At 42.7% G+C, this 15,649-nt stretch overlaps 1 protein-coding gene across 1 annotated transcript in view; it reads left to right on the top strand.

Annotated features, from left to right (window-relative positions):
• HMGCLL1 (3-hydroxy-3-methylglutaryl-CoA lyase like 1) overlaps nt 1-15,649 on the top strand; it is a 107,641-nt gene that overhangs the window by 23,384 nt on the left and 68,608 nt on the right. Inside the window, exons 2-3 of the mRNA XM_077811589.1 lie at nt 5,854-5,931; nt 6,931-7,038. Of these exons, the coding sequence (XP_077667715.1) occupies nt 5,854-5,931; nt 6,931-7,038 (186 nt within the window). The remainder of the gene's footprint in view (nt 1-5,853; nt 5,932-6,930; nt 7,039-15,649) is intronic.

Genomic DNA, 15,649 nt, shown 5'->3' with positions numbered 1-15,649 from the left:
GCTCTAAATGTCTAAATCAGCAACAGGTTTCTATGATTTTCTGTGCCACACAGGCAGCAGAAGGCCAGGGATACTGGCTGAGCAGCGGGTGACATTCAGATAATCAGCAGACTGATATGCTTACTGCTGAAGTCCATAGAAACCAAAACTCACGTTGGGAAATTCTGTGGCACTCTGGAGCTGTTTATTTAATTTGAAGGTTTATTATATGATTTGTTTACAATTATGGTTATTTTAAGAGGATTATAATGCTATTATTAAGGCTTAGTTTAAACCTCTATTCTCAGCTATTTATAACTTGGAGAAAAATGTGTCTATGCAGAAATTTGGCATACAGTGTCCCAGGATGGGTAGTAAGTCCTTTTCTCTCTTTCTAAAATTTGGAAAAAAAATCTTTGGCTGCTTTCTGTTTTGAAGGAGGCAAACATTTTTTTAGTGGTTTTATATGCATTTTGTTCTCTCTTGGCAAAGCCTTATACGTGGGGATAGGGGAACAAATTTTCCAGGCTTTTAATCTTTTATGTCAACCATTTCCTTTTTGATATTCCAAACAATGTACTTTGAGTAGTCGTTACTATTTAATATAGCCAATACATAATTCAGTAAATAGTAAACCACTCAATATTTATAATAGCTATTTCTTATATTTTGTTGCATCTGATTCCATAGACGTATAAAATGATTAGGTCAACATTTGCTCTTGAAACAAAAAAAAATTGCATATTTGATTATATGTATAACATAAATGATTGTATAGTTTTATAAAACTCCTCCTCTTTCTTTTACCCCATCAGAATGTACAGTGTGATTTCATTTTTCTTTTCTATTTGTTTTGCGTTGATTTTTTTATGTCATGTAGATTGACTGCTGGGGAACTTTACGTGTCTTCTTCAAATCTTACACTTTTTAATGTGCAGAATCAGAGCTGCATTGAATAACTTCTGCTTCATATGGTTCTCTGTGACTGGGGAAGTGGAGGTTGAATTGAACAGATTTGTTCCCCATAAATTACATGTAAAGTTGTGAAACAAAGTTGGACATATGTTCCGATGGAAGCCATGCACTTGCAGTAACTCCTAAGCCCCAGTGGGAGGAAGAGACGAAAAGGGTCAGATATGCTCTTAGGTTCTGGTCTTTGCATGTATTTGCTGTCCCCAAACAGAGGTAGATCTCCTCTTTTCCTCCTTCATTGAACTTAACTGTCCAGTGTCCTGTCCTAACCAATGAGTATTCATAGACCACAGGTCCTTAGAATCATAGAATATCAGGGTTGGAAGGGACCTCAGGAGGTCATCTAGTCCAACCCCCTGCTCAAAGCAGAACCAATCCCCAATTAAATCATCCCAGCCAGGGCTTTGTCAAGCCTGACCTTAAAAACTTCTAAGGAAGGAGATTCCACCACCTCCCTAGGCAACGCATTCCAGTGTTTCACCACCCTCCTAGTGAAAAAGTTTTTCCTAATATCCAACCTAAACCTCCCCCACTGCAACTGGAGACCATTACTCCTTGTCCTGTCCTCTTCTACCACTGAGAATAGTCTAGAACCATCCTCTCTGGAACCACCTCTCAGGTAGTTGAAAGTAGCTATCAAATCCCCCCTCATTCTTCTCTTCTGCAGACTAAACAATCCCAGTTCCCTCAGCCTCTCCTCATAAGTCATGTGTTCCAGACCCCTAATCATTTTTGTTGCCCTTCGCTGGACTCTTTCCAATTTATCCACATCCTTCTTGTAGTGTGGGGCCCAAAACTGGACACAGTACTCCAGATGAGGCCTCACCAATGTCGAATAGAGGGGGACGATCACGTCCCTCGATCTGCTCGCTATGCCCCTACTTATACATCCCAAAATGCCATTGGCCTTCTTGGCAACAAGGGCACACTGCTGACTCATATCCAGCTTCTCGTCCACTGTCACCCCTAGGTCCTTTTCCGCAGAACTGCTGCCTAGCCATTCGGTCCCTAGTCTGTAGCTGTGCATTGGGTTCTTCCGTCCTAAGTGCAGGACCCTGCACTTATCCTTATTGAACCTCATCAGATTTCTTTTGGCCCAATCCTCCAATTTGTCTAGGTCCCTCTGTATCCTATCCCTGCCCTCCAGCGTATCTACCACTCCTCCCAGTTTAGTATCATCCGCAAATTTGCTGAGAGTGCAATCCACACCATCCTCCAGATCATTTATGAAGATATTGAACAAAACCGGCCCCAGGACCGACCCCTGGGGCACTCCACTTGACACCGGCTGCCAACTAGACATGGAGCCATTGATCACTACCCATTGAGCCCGACAATCTAGCCAACTTTCTACCCACCTTATAGTGCATTCATCCAGCCCGTACTTCTTTAACTTGCTGACAAGAATACTGTGGGAGACCGTGTCAAAAGCTTTGCTAAAGTCAAGCAACAATACATCCACTGCTTTCCCTTCATCCACAGAACCAGTAATCTCATCATAGAAGGCGATTAGATTAGTCAGGCATGACCTTCCCTTGGTGAATCCATGCTGACTGTTCCTGATCACTTTCCTCTCATGTAAGTGCTTCAGGATTGATTCTTTGAGGACCTGCTCCATGATTTTTCCGGGGACTGAAGTGAGGCTGACTGGCCTGTAGTTCCCAGGATCCTCCTTCTTCCCTTTTTTAAAGATTGGCACTACATTAGCCTTTTTCCAGTCATCCGGGACTTCCCCCGTTCGCCACAAGTTTTCAAAGATAATGGCCAATGGCTCTGCAATCACAGCCGCCAGTTCCTTTAGCACTCTCGGATGCAACTCGTCCGGCCCCATGGACTTGTGCACGTCCAGCTTTTCTAAATAGTCCTTAACCACCTCTTTCTCTACAGAGGGCTGGCCATCTATTCCCCATGTTGTGATGCCCAGCGCAGCTGTCTGGGAGCTGACCTTGTTAGTGAAGACAGAGGCAAAAAAAGCATTGAGTACATTAGCTTTTTCCACATCCTCTGTCACTAGGTTGCCACCCTCATTCATTAAGGGGCCCACACTTTCCTTGGCTTTCTTCTTGTTGCCAACATACCTGAAGAAACCTTTCTTGTTACTCTTAACATCTCTTGGTAGCTGCAGCTCCAGGTGCGATTTGTATTATATTATATTCATTATATTCATTATACTCAAATAGTTCTGGCATGCCATTTAGTGTGAAAGGCTGCAGCTCTTCCACTGTGTGGCAACCCTTTCTTTTCCCAGCTATTAAACACATGCTAGCCAGACAGCTGCTTCTTTGTCCCCCTCTTGTCTGCTTGGATCCACTTATACTACTGTATCCCCCATGTACCGCTGCTTGGTTGCCACCTTAAAATGTCCACCACAGAACTGTTGTCCTCTCCACCCTCCCATCATCCTCTGAAATTATTGACCCAGTGCCCAGTACAAAGTAGAGTGGGGCTATTTAAATTGGTCTAAGGGTTTGGCCCATTGATTTCTATGGAAGTCTTGCCACGATAAGAACTGAATAAGGATTTACAGAATTTGGCCCATAGAATGAAAAAAATATGGCAACCAAAGTTTTTGTGAAATTTTTTCGTGCACTAAATATAAGGTTCAGTTCATTTAATCCATTTTTGCTCTTATTTTCAGCCATAGTCACAATTTTATTCATAGCTCAGCCGTGGCATTTGTCATGTAACAATAATTACCTGATAATCATGAAAATACCCAGATGTATGCCCTTTTTTCTGAAGCCTTGCCACATTTGTGAAAAGAACTTTTTTTTAAAAAAGAAAAACAATATGCAGCAGATGTGAAAGTTTTTTACCTTCAAATTTGAATAGGTTTATATTCTCAGTGAGTGTGGGCTTAGCATGGGCCAACAAAGTTTTAGCTCACCAGATGTTGAATGTGATCTCATAGATGCTATACAGCTGTTTTCTATTTCTTTTTTTACTGTGCTCAGATAAATGTACACTAAATGCATTGATTTTTATTGTATTTTTGGAATGATTGTGCATATTACTACAGTGAATTTAATATAATCTGTGGGGCACATATGCACACAGCATCCACTGAAATCAGTGGGAGACAATATGATAATGCTATAAAGGTATATTACTGTGTTGCTCTATCCCTTTCCAATACTTCACTGGAAAACAGAAGTTCTCCAGCCACTAGGTTGAAACTGCAGTGACAGTGCAAATAAGACTGGGTTGAAAGATGGATTTTACATCCAGTTGTGAATGCTGTGAAGTTAGGGGTTGTTTTTATTCTTTGCAAGAGTGACTTCTCAAGTCTAGATCTGGTTTCTGTGAAAGCTGTGTCTCCTGTATTCATGAGCCTTCCCCATTGGTCCACAGTTTCATTGTTCTAGTTTAGTGGAACTTAGCAGTCCTGGGAGGTCATGGAGGGAGTGGCATTCTCTCAAGTAGCAAGAATTAATCCCATAGAGGGCTTTAACTGTGAAAATGAAGACATTGAATTGGACTGCATTCAGTGCAGTGCAGAGAACACAGTGTTTTCCAGAGCTCTTGATAGTATCATGTGCTTCCACACTATCCCAGCCCCAAAATGGGTCTGTAGTAATATGTCCAAATTTAACCATTTGAATTGTTTTTAAAGATGTACAGCTTTTCTTCCTAAACTGCTGTAAAACCATTTCAAAAGGTCCTGAATTTAATTACATAGGGCCTTAATTACAATAGCTCCCCACCTGTCCATTTGATTCAATATCAGACCACCCAAATAACAAACAAGGGAAATTTCATTTCCCTCCTTCTGCTTTTGTGCCCCACATTCTCTGTACTCCTTCTACTACTCCTTATATTTTCCTTAGTCTTTTGACCTTATTGCTGCCTTCCTCTCCTCTTCCCACCTCAGCTTCCCACCTTTTTAATCTGCTCGTACACCTATAAACGTTTTCTTCTTGTCTGGCACGTACCTTCCCTATTCTCTTTTAAATCCTATTGAAAGTCTACCTCTTCCAACATGTCCTCCTTCTATGTCATCATTAATAATCTCTTCACCCATCCTCCCTTTGACTTATGTGTCTCAGTCTTGTCTGATGTATGGCTCAATCTTTTACAACATTTACACACACAGGTAACTGTATTCTCATCTTAATTAATTAGCCTCTTACTCCACCTTTTCGTGTTCTCTGTATGCATATCTATCTATCTTCTTACTATATGTTCCATTCTATGCATCCAATGAAGTGGGCTCTAGCCCACGAAATCTTATGCTCAAATAAATTTGTTAGTCTCTAAGGTGCCACAAGTATTCCTTGCATAATGACAGGCTTCAGAGTAGCAGCCGTGTTACTCTGTATCTGCAAAAAGAAAAGGAGGACTTGTGGCACCTTAGAAACTAACAAATTTATTTGAGCATAAGCTTTCGTGAGCTATAGCTCAGTTCATTGGATGCATTCAGTGGATCCAGTGAAGTGAACTGTAGCTCACGAAAGCTTATGCTCAGATAAATTTGTTAGTGTCTAAGGTGCCACAAGTCCTTTTCTTTTTACAAGTACTGCTGTTCTTTATTCAGTTGGGCTCCCATACATAATTGTTTACAGGATTGGGCCCTTAGTTTCTAAGCTTTTTGACATAGGAAATATGTTGTGTGTCATAAAGCACAACGTTCATTTAAATAAATAATTATGTTTAATAATAATTTATGACCCTGATAGAGAAATATAAAATGAATGCAAATAAACTCTGCTCCTTCACATCTTCCCCCATCCAAGGTGTGCAACATGGCGTCACAGAATTTTTTTAAAGGCACCCTGCAGGCATGTTTCTTTTGCTGTTGATAAAATGACTTCATACCTGGGTTTACAAGAAGCAGTGATAAAACTGATAATATGTTAAACATGTATTTTTATTTAACAGTGAATCTATCATTTTGTGTTTCAGGAATTTCAAATATCTGGACTTCCTGACTATGTTAAAATTGTAGAAGTTGGGCCAAGAGATGGATTACAAAATGAAAAGGTAATTTATGTCACCATCCATTTTTGCATTGTTTCCATGTGGATGCTTATCATTATGTACAATGTACATGTCATAATTTTTAATCCTTTTTCACCTAATTAATTGGTTATTAAATTGGATATTTAAAATAAATAGCAAGCCATGACTGTTTTGTTGTGTTGAGATATGCTTGCTTTATTATTGCACCATCCTCCATCTCTACTCCTCCTGTTTGTTTTGTCCATCAGCTTTATGATGTCATAATCTAGATTGAAAACTCTTTGGTGCAGGAAGTGCCTAGCACTCTGTGGCAATGATCCCTGTTCAGCACTCTTAGATGCTACAATAATAAATTAAAGCTTTATCATCCTTCCTGAAGAGCAGCCTATGGGAGAAGAAAAATAACTTGCCATAAACTGTGCAAGATTTCTGTTTCTACCCTATCTTCCACCTGGTACCTGGGATGGGAACTGGATGGTGGCCTAATGTAGTGGGAATAAAGCTGGGCCATGTAAAATTGGACCCAAATGCCATGGTTCCTAACCATATCCCAGAATAAAACACCCGTTTCCGTAGGCAGCATGGCAGATTCATGTACCTCACCACGGCTGGAGCGTTAATATTACAATGGGAAAATTAATTACTGGGGGTTTTTTTGGCTTTCTTCCTCCCAGTGGACTAGTATACAATGATTGCTTCCTGGGTCCCCTCTTGTCTGTGGAGACGCTTTATCCCCACCTCTGCCATCTCTTGTGAAGCCATCTCTTTACAGTGTTCTCATTGAATGGCTTCTTCAGACTCCAGGGAAGGGGTGGAGAATGGAGTGGGCGCATGCATACTGCTTCCTGGGCCATTGTGTGTTTGCTACCCACTGCCTGCCCACAAGGGGAAGAGTATGTGGTCATGGTTAACTACTTTAAATGAAGTATGAATGCTTATTTTGTGCTGTGGGCATTTTATTTGCAAAAGGTACTTCTTGTATGACGGATATTTTACAATGAAATGCTTCCATATCCATAGGTTACAGTTCCCACAGATATCAAAATTGAGTTAATCAACCGACTTTCCAAAGCAGGCTTGTCTGTAATAGAAGCAACCAGTTTTGTTTCATCAAAGTGGGTACCTCAGGTAGGTAAAATGTATACAATTGAGAACTGTTTCAGTTTACATGCCCCACTATTCAGAAATGAATTAATTATCAAAAGAGTCAAAGCAGTTGAGTTTTCTCACACCCTAGCTAATAATTATATGTAAGAGAGTACAACTGAGCTCAACTACTGTGTTTTGTAAAATTAGCTGTTGCAGTGAGATCCCTTCTATAGTTCTAAAGCCTTAAATTCCACCTGGTCCATAAGGAATTTCGGGCCAATTTTTAAAGGTATTTAGGTGGCTAGAGATGCTGCTACCTTTAAAAATCGGCCCTTCCTGTGTGGCATGCAGGGTGAATTCCAATGAATCATGCTGAGCTCTTTTAAAATAGACACTTGTTTTTCTCAGATGGATGGAACTGTAAGGCTCCAGAACCCTAAAGATCTATTGGTATCATTATAGATGTTTGGCATCTGTCTATGGCCATATGGAGGTTATTCAACAGCAGTTATAATGTGTATCTTATGTGCTACTTTTGCTATGTACCAGCAGAAACAAGGCGTAAAATCCTGGCCTCGCTAAAGTCAATTAAAAAACTCCAGTTGACTTCAATGGAGGCAGGAGTTTGTCCAAGGTTTGATATTGTAAACTAAGTCCTAATTGGTACTCAGTGCCTTCCAAAAGATGCTAAGCATCCTCAGCTCCCACTACAGTTGATTGTTGTTGCAGTTAAAGCTGAAGAAAATCAATTATGATTTATATTTCTTAAACTTATTTACAGAAACCTAATTACACACTTGCATGCCAAAAAATACAGGCTCATTTGAATTTATAATTTCTGGGTGCAATTAATCTGATTGCATACACATGTCAAGTAATTGCATGTACAAATGATCAATTATGTGTCTAGCCATTTGTGAATGCACTCACCTATTTAACGCATGCACACCCAGTCATTCCATATAGAAATACACTTGTATTTTGCATCTGATGGTTTGATGGTTCATGGCAAACAAGTCTTGTGCATTTAATTGACTGTGCTTTATGTAAATTAAATACATGCAAAGGTATATCAAGCATTTTTAAAAACTTTCTAAATCTAAAATGTTTATTATTTTAATTAACCTTTATTTCATTCTACAAATTTAAACAGAACAGAAATAACATTGCAACTAGTACAACATTCATCATCTGTGCAAACAGAATTTAGTGAAGGACAGTATGCAGAGCATTTTAACCAGGGGTATTTTACATAGTACTAGAGTGATAAATCCTTGAAAACCATTGAAGTGAGAGGGAGAGGATTATAAGTTTTGATATATTGTTTTTGCTGCATATTGTCTGTTAAAATGTGTGGAAAATATTTCTATTTAGGGTATGTCTACACTACGAAATTAGGTCGAATTTATAGAAGTCGGTTTTGTAGTAAGCGGTTATATACAGTTGATTGTGTGTGTCCTCACACAAGTGCTCTAAGTGCATGTAGTCAGCAGAGTGTGTCCACAGTACCGAGGCAACCGTTGACTTCTGGAGTGTTGCACTGTGGGTGGCTATCCCACAGTTCCTGCAGTCTCCACCACCCATCTGAATTCTGGGTAGAAATCCCAGTGCCTGATGGGGCTAAAACATTGTCGCGGATGGTTCTGGGTACACATCGTCAGGCCCCCATTCTCTCCCTCCCTCCGTGAGAGCAAGGGCAGACAATCGTTTTGTGCCTTTTTTCTTGAGTTACCTGTGCAGACGCCATACCACGGCAAGCATGGAGCCCCCTCAGCAAACCGTCACCATATGTCTCCAGGGTGCTGGCAGACGTGGTACTGCATTGCTACACAGCAGCAGTTAATTGTCTTTTGGCAGCAGACAGTGCAGTATGACTGGTAGCCATCATCGACGTAGTCCTGGGTGCTCTTTTAATTGGATGCCTGGGCAAACATGGGAGTGACTCAGTCAGGTCATTTCCCTTTTAAGTTTCGTCTCTTGGCGATTCAGTCCTACCGGCAGTGCACTGTCTTTTAACCTCCAGCCAGCAGAAGATGATGGCTAGTCGTCATACTGCACCGTCTTCTGCCGAGCACCCAGGAGATGATGACGGCTAGCGGTTGTACTGCACAGTCTGCTGCCAGCAAGATGTATAAAGATAGATGAAGTGGCTCAAAACAAGAAATAGACCAGATTTGTTTTGTATTCATTTTCTCCTCCTTCCCTCTGTGAAATCAACGGCCTGCCAAACCCAGGGGGTTTCTATCCTTGAGGGGGCCGTTCAGTTTCTCGCAAAGCCACCCCCTTTGTTGATTTTAATTCCCTGTAAGCCTTCCCTGTAAGCCATGTTGTCAGTTGCCCCTCCCTCCATCAGGGCAATGGCAGACAATCGTTCCGCGCCTTTTTTCTGTGCAGACGCCATACCACGGCAAGCCTGGAGCCCGCTCAGATCCTTTGGCAATTAGGAGCACATTAAACACCACGCGCATTATGCAGCAGTATATGCAGCACCGGAACCTGGCAAAGCGATCCCAGGCGAGTAGGCGACGTCAGCGCGGTAACATGAGTGATGAGGACATGGACACAGACTTCTCTCAAAGCAGGGGCCCTGGCAATGTGGTCATCATGGTGCTAATGGGCCAGGTTCATGCAGTGGAACGCTGATTCTGGGCTCGGGAAACAAGCACAGACTGGTGAGACCGCATAGTGTTGCAGGTCTGGGACGATTCCCAGTGGCTGCGAAACTTTCGCATGCGTAAGGGCACTTTTATGGAACTTTGTGACTTGCTTTCCCCTGCCCTGAGGCACAAGAATACCAAGATGAGAGCAGCCCTCACAGTTGAGAAGCAAGTGGCAATAGCCCTGTGGAAGCTTGCAACGCCAGACAGCTACCAGTCAGTCGGGAATCAATTTGGAGTGGGCAAATCTACTGCGGGGGCTGCTGTGATGCAAGTAGCCAAAGCAATCAAAGATCTGCTGATATCAAGGGTAGTGACCCTGGGAAATGTGCAGGTCATAGTGGATGGCTTTGCTGTAATGGGATTCCCTAACTGGTGGGGCCATAGACGGAACCCATATCCCTATCTTGGCATCGGAGCACCAAGCCGGCGAGTACATAAACCGCAAGGGGTACTTTTCAATAGTGCTGCAAGCACTGGTGGATCACAAGGGACGTTTCACCAACATCAACGTGGGATGGCCGGGAAAGGTACATGACGCTCGCATCTTCAGGAACTCTGGTCTGTTTCAAAAGCTGCAAGAAGGGACTTTATTCCCAGACCAGAAAATAACTGTTGGGGATGTTGAAATGCCTATATGTATCCTTGGGGACCCAGCCTACCCCTTAATGCCAGGGCTCATGAAGCCATACACAGGCAGCCTGGACAGTAGTCAGGAGCTGTTCAACTACAGGCTGAGCAGGTGCAGAATGGTGGTAGAATGTGCATTTGGACATTTAAAAGCACGCTGGCACAGTTTACTGACTCGGTTAGACCTCAGCAAAACCAATATTCCCACTGTTATTACTGCTTTCTGTGCGCTCCACAATCTCTGTGAGAGTAAGGGGGAGACGTTTATGGCGGGGTGGGAGGTTGAGGCAAATCGCCTGGCTGCTGGTTTCATACAGCCAGACACCAGGGCAGTTAGAAGAGCACAGGAGGACACGGTACGCATCAGAGAAGCTTTGAAAACCAGTTTCATGACAGGCCAGGCTACGGGTGAAAGTTCTGTTTGTTTCTCCATGATGAAACCCCCAGCCCATTGGTTCACTCTACTTCCCTGTAAGCTAACCACCTTCCCTCCTCCCTTCAGTCAGCGCTGTTAGAGGCAATAAAGTCATTGTTGCTTCACATTCATGCATTCTTTATTCATTCATCACACAAATAGGGGGATAACTACCAAGGTAGCCCAGGAGGGGTGGTGGAGGAATGAAGCACCAGGAGGGGTGGTGGAGGAGGGAAGGACAAGGCCACACAGCACTTTAAAAGTTTACAACTTTAAAACTTATTGAATGCCAGCCTTCTGTTGCTTGGGCAATCCTCTGGGGTGGAGTGGCCGGGAGGCCGGGGGCCCCCCCACCACGTTCTTGGGCGTCTGGGTGAGGAGGCTATGGAACTTGGGGAGGAGAGCAGTTGGTCACACAGGGGCTATAGCGGCTGTCTGTGCTCCTGCTGCCTTTCCTGCAGCTCAACTATATGCTGGAGCATATTGGTTTGATCCTCCAGCAGCCTCAGCATTGAATCCTACCTCCTCTCATCACGCTGCCACCACCTTTCAGTTCAGCCCTCTCTTCAGCCTGCCACTTACTCTCTTCAGCCCGCCACCTCTCCTCCCGGTCATATTGTGCTTTCCTGCACTCTGACGTTGTCTGCCTCCACACAGTCATCTGTGCTATGTCAGTGTGGGAGGACACCATGAGCTCAGAGAACATTTAATCATGAGTGCGTTTTTTTCGCTTTCTAATCTTCACTAGCATCTGGGAAGGAGAAGATCCTGTGATCATTGAAACACATGCAGCTGGTGGAGGAAAAAAAAAAAGAGGCAGTGGTATTTAAAAAGACACATTTTCTAGAACAATGGCTACACTCTTTCACGGTAAACCTTGCTGTTAACATTACATACACAGCACATGTGCTTTTGTTCCAAGGTCGCATTTTGCCTCCCCCCACCACGTGGGTAGCCCCTCACCCCCCCCCCCAGCTAACAGCGGGGAACATTTCTGTTCAGCCAAAGGCAAACAGCCCAGCAGGAATGGGCACCTCTGCATGTCCCCTTAAGAAAAGCACCCTATTTCAACCAGGTGACCATGAATGATATCATTCTCCTGAGGATAACACAGAAAGATAAAGAACGGATGTTGTTTGAATGCCAGCAAACATACACTGCAATGCTTTGTTCTACAATGATTCCTGAGTACGTGCTACTGGCCTGCTGTGGTAAAGTGTCCTACCATGATGGGTGGAATAAGGCTGCCCTCCCCAGAAACCTTTTGCAAAGGCTTTAGGAGTACATCCAGGAGAGCTGCAAATGCCAGGGCAAATTAATCATTAAACATGGTTGCTTTTAAACCATGTATAGTATTTTAAAAGGTACACTCACCAGAGGTCCCTTCTCCGCCTGGCGGGTCTGGGAGGCAGCCTTGGGTGGGTCCGGGGGGGACTGCCTCCAGGTCCAGGGTGAGAAACAGTTCCTGGCTGTCGGGAAAACCGGTTTCTCTGGTTGCTTGCTGTGAGCTATCTACAATTTCATTGTCGTCATCTTCCTCATCCCCAAAACCTGCTTCTGTGTTGCCTCCATCTCCATTGAAGGAGTCAAACAACACGGCTGGGGTAGTGGTGGCTGAACCCCCTAAAATGGCATGCAGCTCATCATAGAAGCGGCATGTTTGGCGCTCTGACCCGGAGCGGCCGTTCATCTCTCTGGTTTTCTGGTAGGCTTGCCTCAGCTCCTTAAGTTTCACGCGGCATTGCTTCGGGTCCCTGTTATGGCCTCTGTCCTTCATGCCCTGGGAGATTTTGACAAATGTTTTGGCATTTCAAAAACTGGAATGTAGTTCTGATAGCACGGATTCCTCTCCCCATATAGCGATCAGATCCCGTACCTCCCGTTCGGTCTATGCTGGAGCTCTTTTGCGATTCTGGGACTCCATCATGGTCACCTCTGCTGATGAGCTCTGGCCAGCGTGGCAAGCTGCAGGTGACCATGCAAACAGGAAATTGAAATTCAAAAGTTTGTGGGCCTTTTCCTGTCTACCTGGCCAGTGCATCTAAGTTGAGAGTGCTGTCCAGAGAGGTCACAATGGAGCACTCTGGGATAGCTCCCGGAGGCCAATACTAATAAACTAATCTAATTGCGTCCACAGTACCCCAAATTCAACCCGGCAATGCCAATTTAAGTGCTAATCCACTTGTCAGAGGTGGATTAGGGAAATCGATTTTAAGAGCCCTTTAAATCGAAAAAAAGGGCTTCATCGTGTGGATGGGTGCAGGTTTACATCGATTTAACGCTGCTAAATTCGACCTAAACTCCTAGTGTAGACCAGGGCTTAGATTGTGCCTGGCTGTTTAGTAGCCCAGTAGGGGAGTTGGAGTGAGTAAGGATTCTGCCCTGCCTTGTAAGGCCATGCCATATAAGGGCCATCCACATCACAACAATGAGTGCGCCAGAAGGTGCAGGGGTTGCATGCCAGATATTCCTCTGGGAGAAACTTGGTGGGGCCATGATTCTACCCCTGTGGGCTGGCCAGCAAATCAGGCTGGCTGGGCAGCAGGGAGTATGTTGTACTCTCTAAAGCTGTGTAACGAATTATTCCCTCCATGCCAGAGCAACAGGAGAGCCCAGGGGACATTGGCATACTGCCTCCTGGTCTTCTCCACTGTGATGGGTTCTTCTGGGTAGCCTGCCAGTTACATAATCTAGCTCAAGTTTGCAGTATGCTTTCTTAATTGTTCACGTTAAAAGCTTTTATTGTAACTCACCATGCACTGTACCATCACACACTGATAGTTACAGCGTCAGACAATAACGTAGGGTTTTAATGTTAGCCTGCAAAGCCTAAGGCAAACATAGGTCTATTTCTTTTTCTTGTGTATGTTTAATTCTTTCCTTTTCCCATGAGACCTTTAGAATAGCAAATTTAACTCAGACTTGTCAGATTCAGAAAAAAGAACAATTCCTTCTTATCTCAAATTCAAGTCTGAATATTTTCTTTTAATGGCTTATATGATGTTTAAAATAGTTTTGGTTTAAATGATAAGGTTGTATTGCTTGGAGATGGAGTGCAGTCTTGATTATGTCTTTTCTTCCCCCCTCCCCCTTTTTTTTTCTTCTCATAGGTCATGGGAATAGAAGTCCCGGTTATGTTTAGATCATTCATTCACTTATTTCTTTTTTTAGTATTTTAAAGCTCTTTTATGATTTCCCTTCTACTGTTTTGTTTGGCAGAGAAATTATGATTGAAAAAAGCCAAAAGAAAAGGTTCCACAGTAGCAAGGTGCCATATAAAACAGGATCCCATACCTATAATCTAAATGGCCAAAAATGATAAATACTTGCCATTAAAAAGCATATTTTAAAGTAAAATCTGGAAAATATTTTATTAAAATGTTAAATGTAATAAAATGCAGTTTGTTAAAATAAGACTTTGCTTACAGGAAAAACAGCAAGGGGACAAATATAATACATGAAACATTATTTAGAACAAGCAGTTTCATACGGCTTGAATCACAACATCATTTCATTTTGTTAAATATATTTTAAATCCTGCAATGATTTTTAAAGTGTGGAACTAGTTCCAGCACTTAGTATTAATCATTTGGGTTCAAAGGTCTGAAAAGTGAAGATCTTGTTTTTATTTAATTAAGGACTGAAAGCTTGTTCTTAAAGCAATAAGCTATGACCAAGTGCGTTTTTAGTGATTATCACATATGTTAGGTTGCTATACTGATTGACTTCATGTAGAAGCTATTATAAATAGATTGCCTAGCACCAACATCCTGTCCCTGACATGGGATAAATTACGAGCATGGGTACAAGTAAATGGTGTGTGTATCTATTAAATACTTTGGAGCCCTATATCTACTTCTTCAAAGGCATATATTTGGGGTTAAATTTGAGGAGGCAGCTGCATGTGTGTGCACCATGTTTTTCAGGATATATTTTCCCAATGGGAAACCAAAAATGTATGTGTGTTGCCTTATATCTCATTTTCTTCATCAAAACAAAATCTGGTGGAGCTAATGGTGTGAGTCTCGTGCAACAAATGAGGTTTGAGAAGATGATGTTGTGGAGACTAATGATTGTTCTTCATTAATCATAATCAGTGGATTAAAGTTGGATCTGTGCATTCATGCCACTTGCTGTTTTGGGCCCCACTAGCACTGTTTTTGCCTTACAACTTTGTGAGCTATCAAATAAATATCTCATCCATCCTGGTTTTCATACAGACTAAGAATGTGATGTGGAAAGTGCTGACAGCCTCCTACAATGTGCTGTGTACACTCAACTTCCTCTGCACCTGCCAGGATCATATCCTTAATTCATGCTTTATTAAAGAATTAACATACATTTTGACAATTTTTAGAAAATATAATTTGTGTTTCCAGTGTTAAAATTAGAAATGGTCTGACCCGGAATCTCAAATTTGACCCTCCTTCTGTTGAATCTCAGGAGTCCTTCAGATTCCAGACCAGGAAAGAACCTGTTCAGATGCCACCCAGTACATTTTGTGAGAACAGCCAATATAATGAGAGTTCTTCCATTTTAGATGAAATCACACAACAGCTTTTAAGATTTTGGTGCCATTTTATATCTAGCTACAGTTTGACTTACAACACGCACTCTGAACCTTGTTTTAAACCAATAGCATTCTAGATCCAAACACAGCCTCCTAGGATATGCCTATACTACAGTTAGACATCTGTGGCTGGCCATTGCTATATGACTCAGGCTCGCGTGGCTCCGGCTAAGAGGCTGTTTATTGCGGTGCAGACATTTGGGCTTGGGCTGACTTGCTGGTATGTGTTTAAGAATCACTGTGCCGGTTGACAGAAGAGAGGAGTGTATCATGTGGGTTAATAGGAGAGAACATGCTGTTGCCTGTAGAGCTAGTTATGCTCTTTACAACCAATGGGTTAAGGAGTAATGGAAACTGTACCTTTTTGTACATGCACCT

The sequence above is a fragment of the Eretmochelys imbricata genome, chromosome 3 (assembly GCF_965152235.1).
Source record: "Eretmochelys imbricata isolate rEreImb1 chromosome 3, rEreImb1.hap1, whole genome shotgun sequence".
In the NCBI taxonomy this organism is placed as follows: Eukaryota; Metazoa; Chordata; order Testudines; family Cheloniidae; genus Eretmochelys; species Eretmochelys imbricata.
The sequence above is the reverse complement of the archived record's forward strand: the minus strand, read 5'-3'. Positions and strand labels throughout refer to the sequence as shown.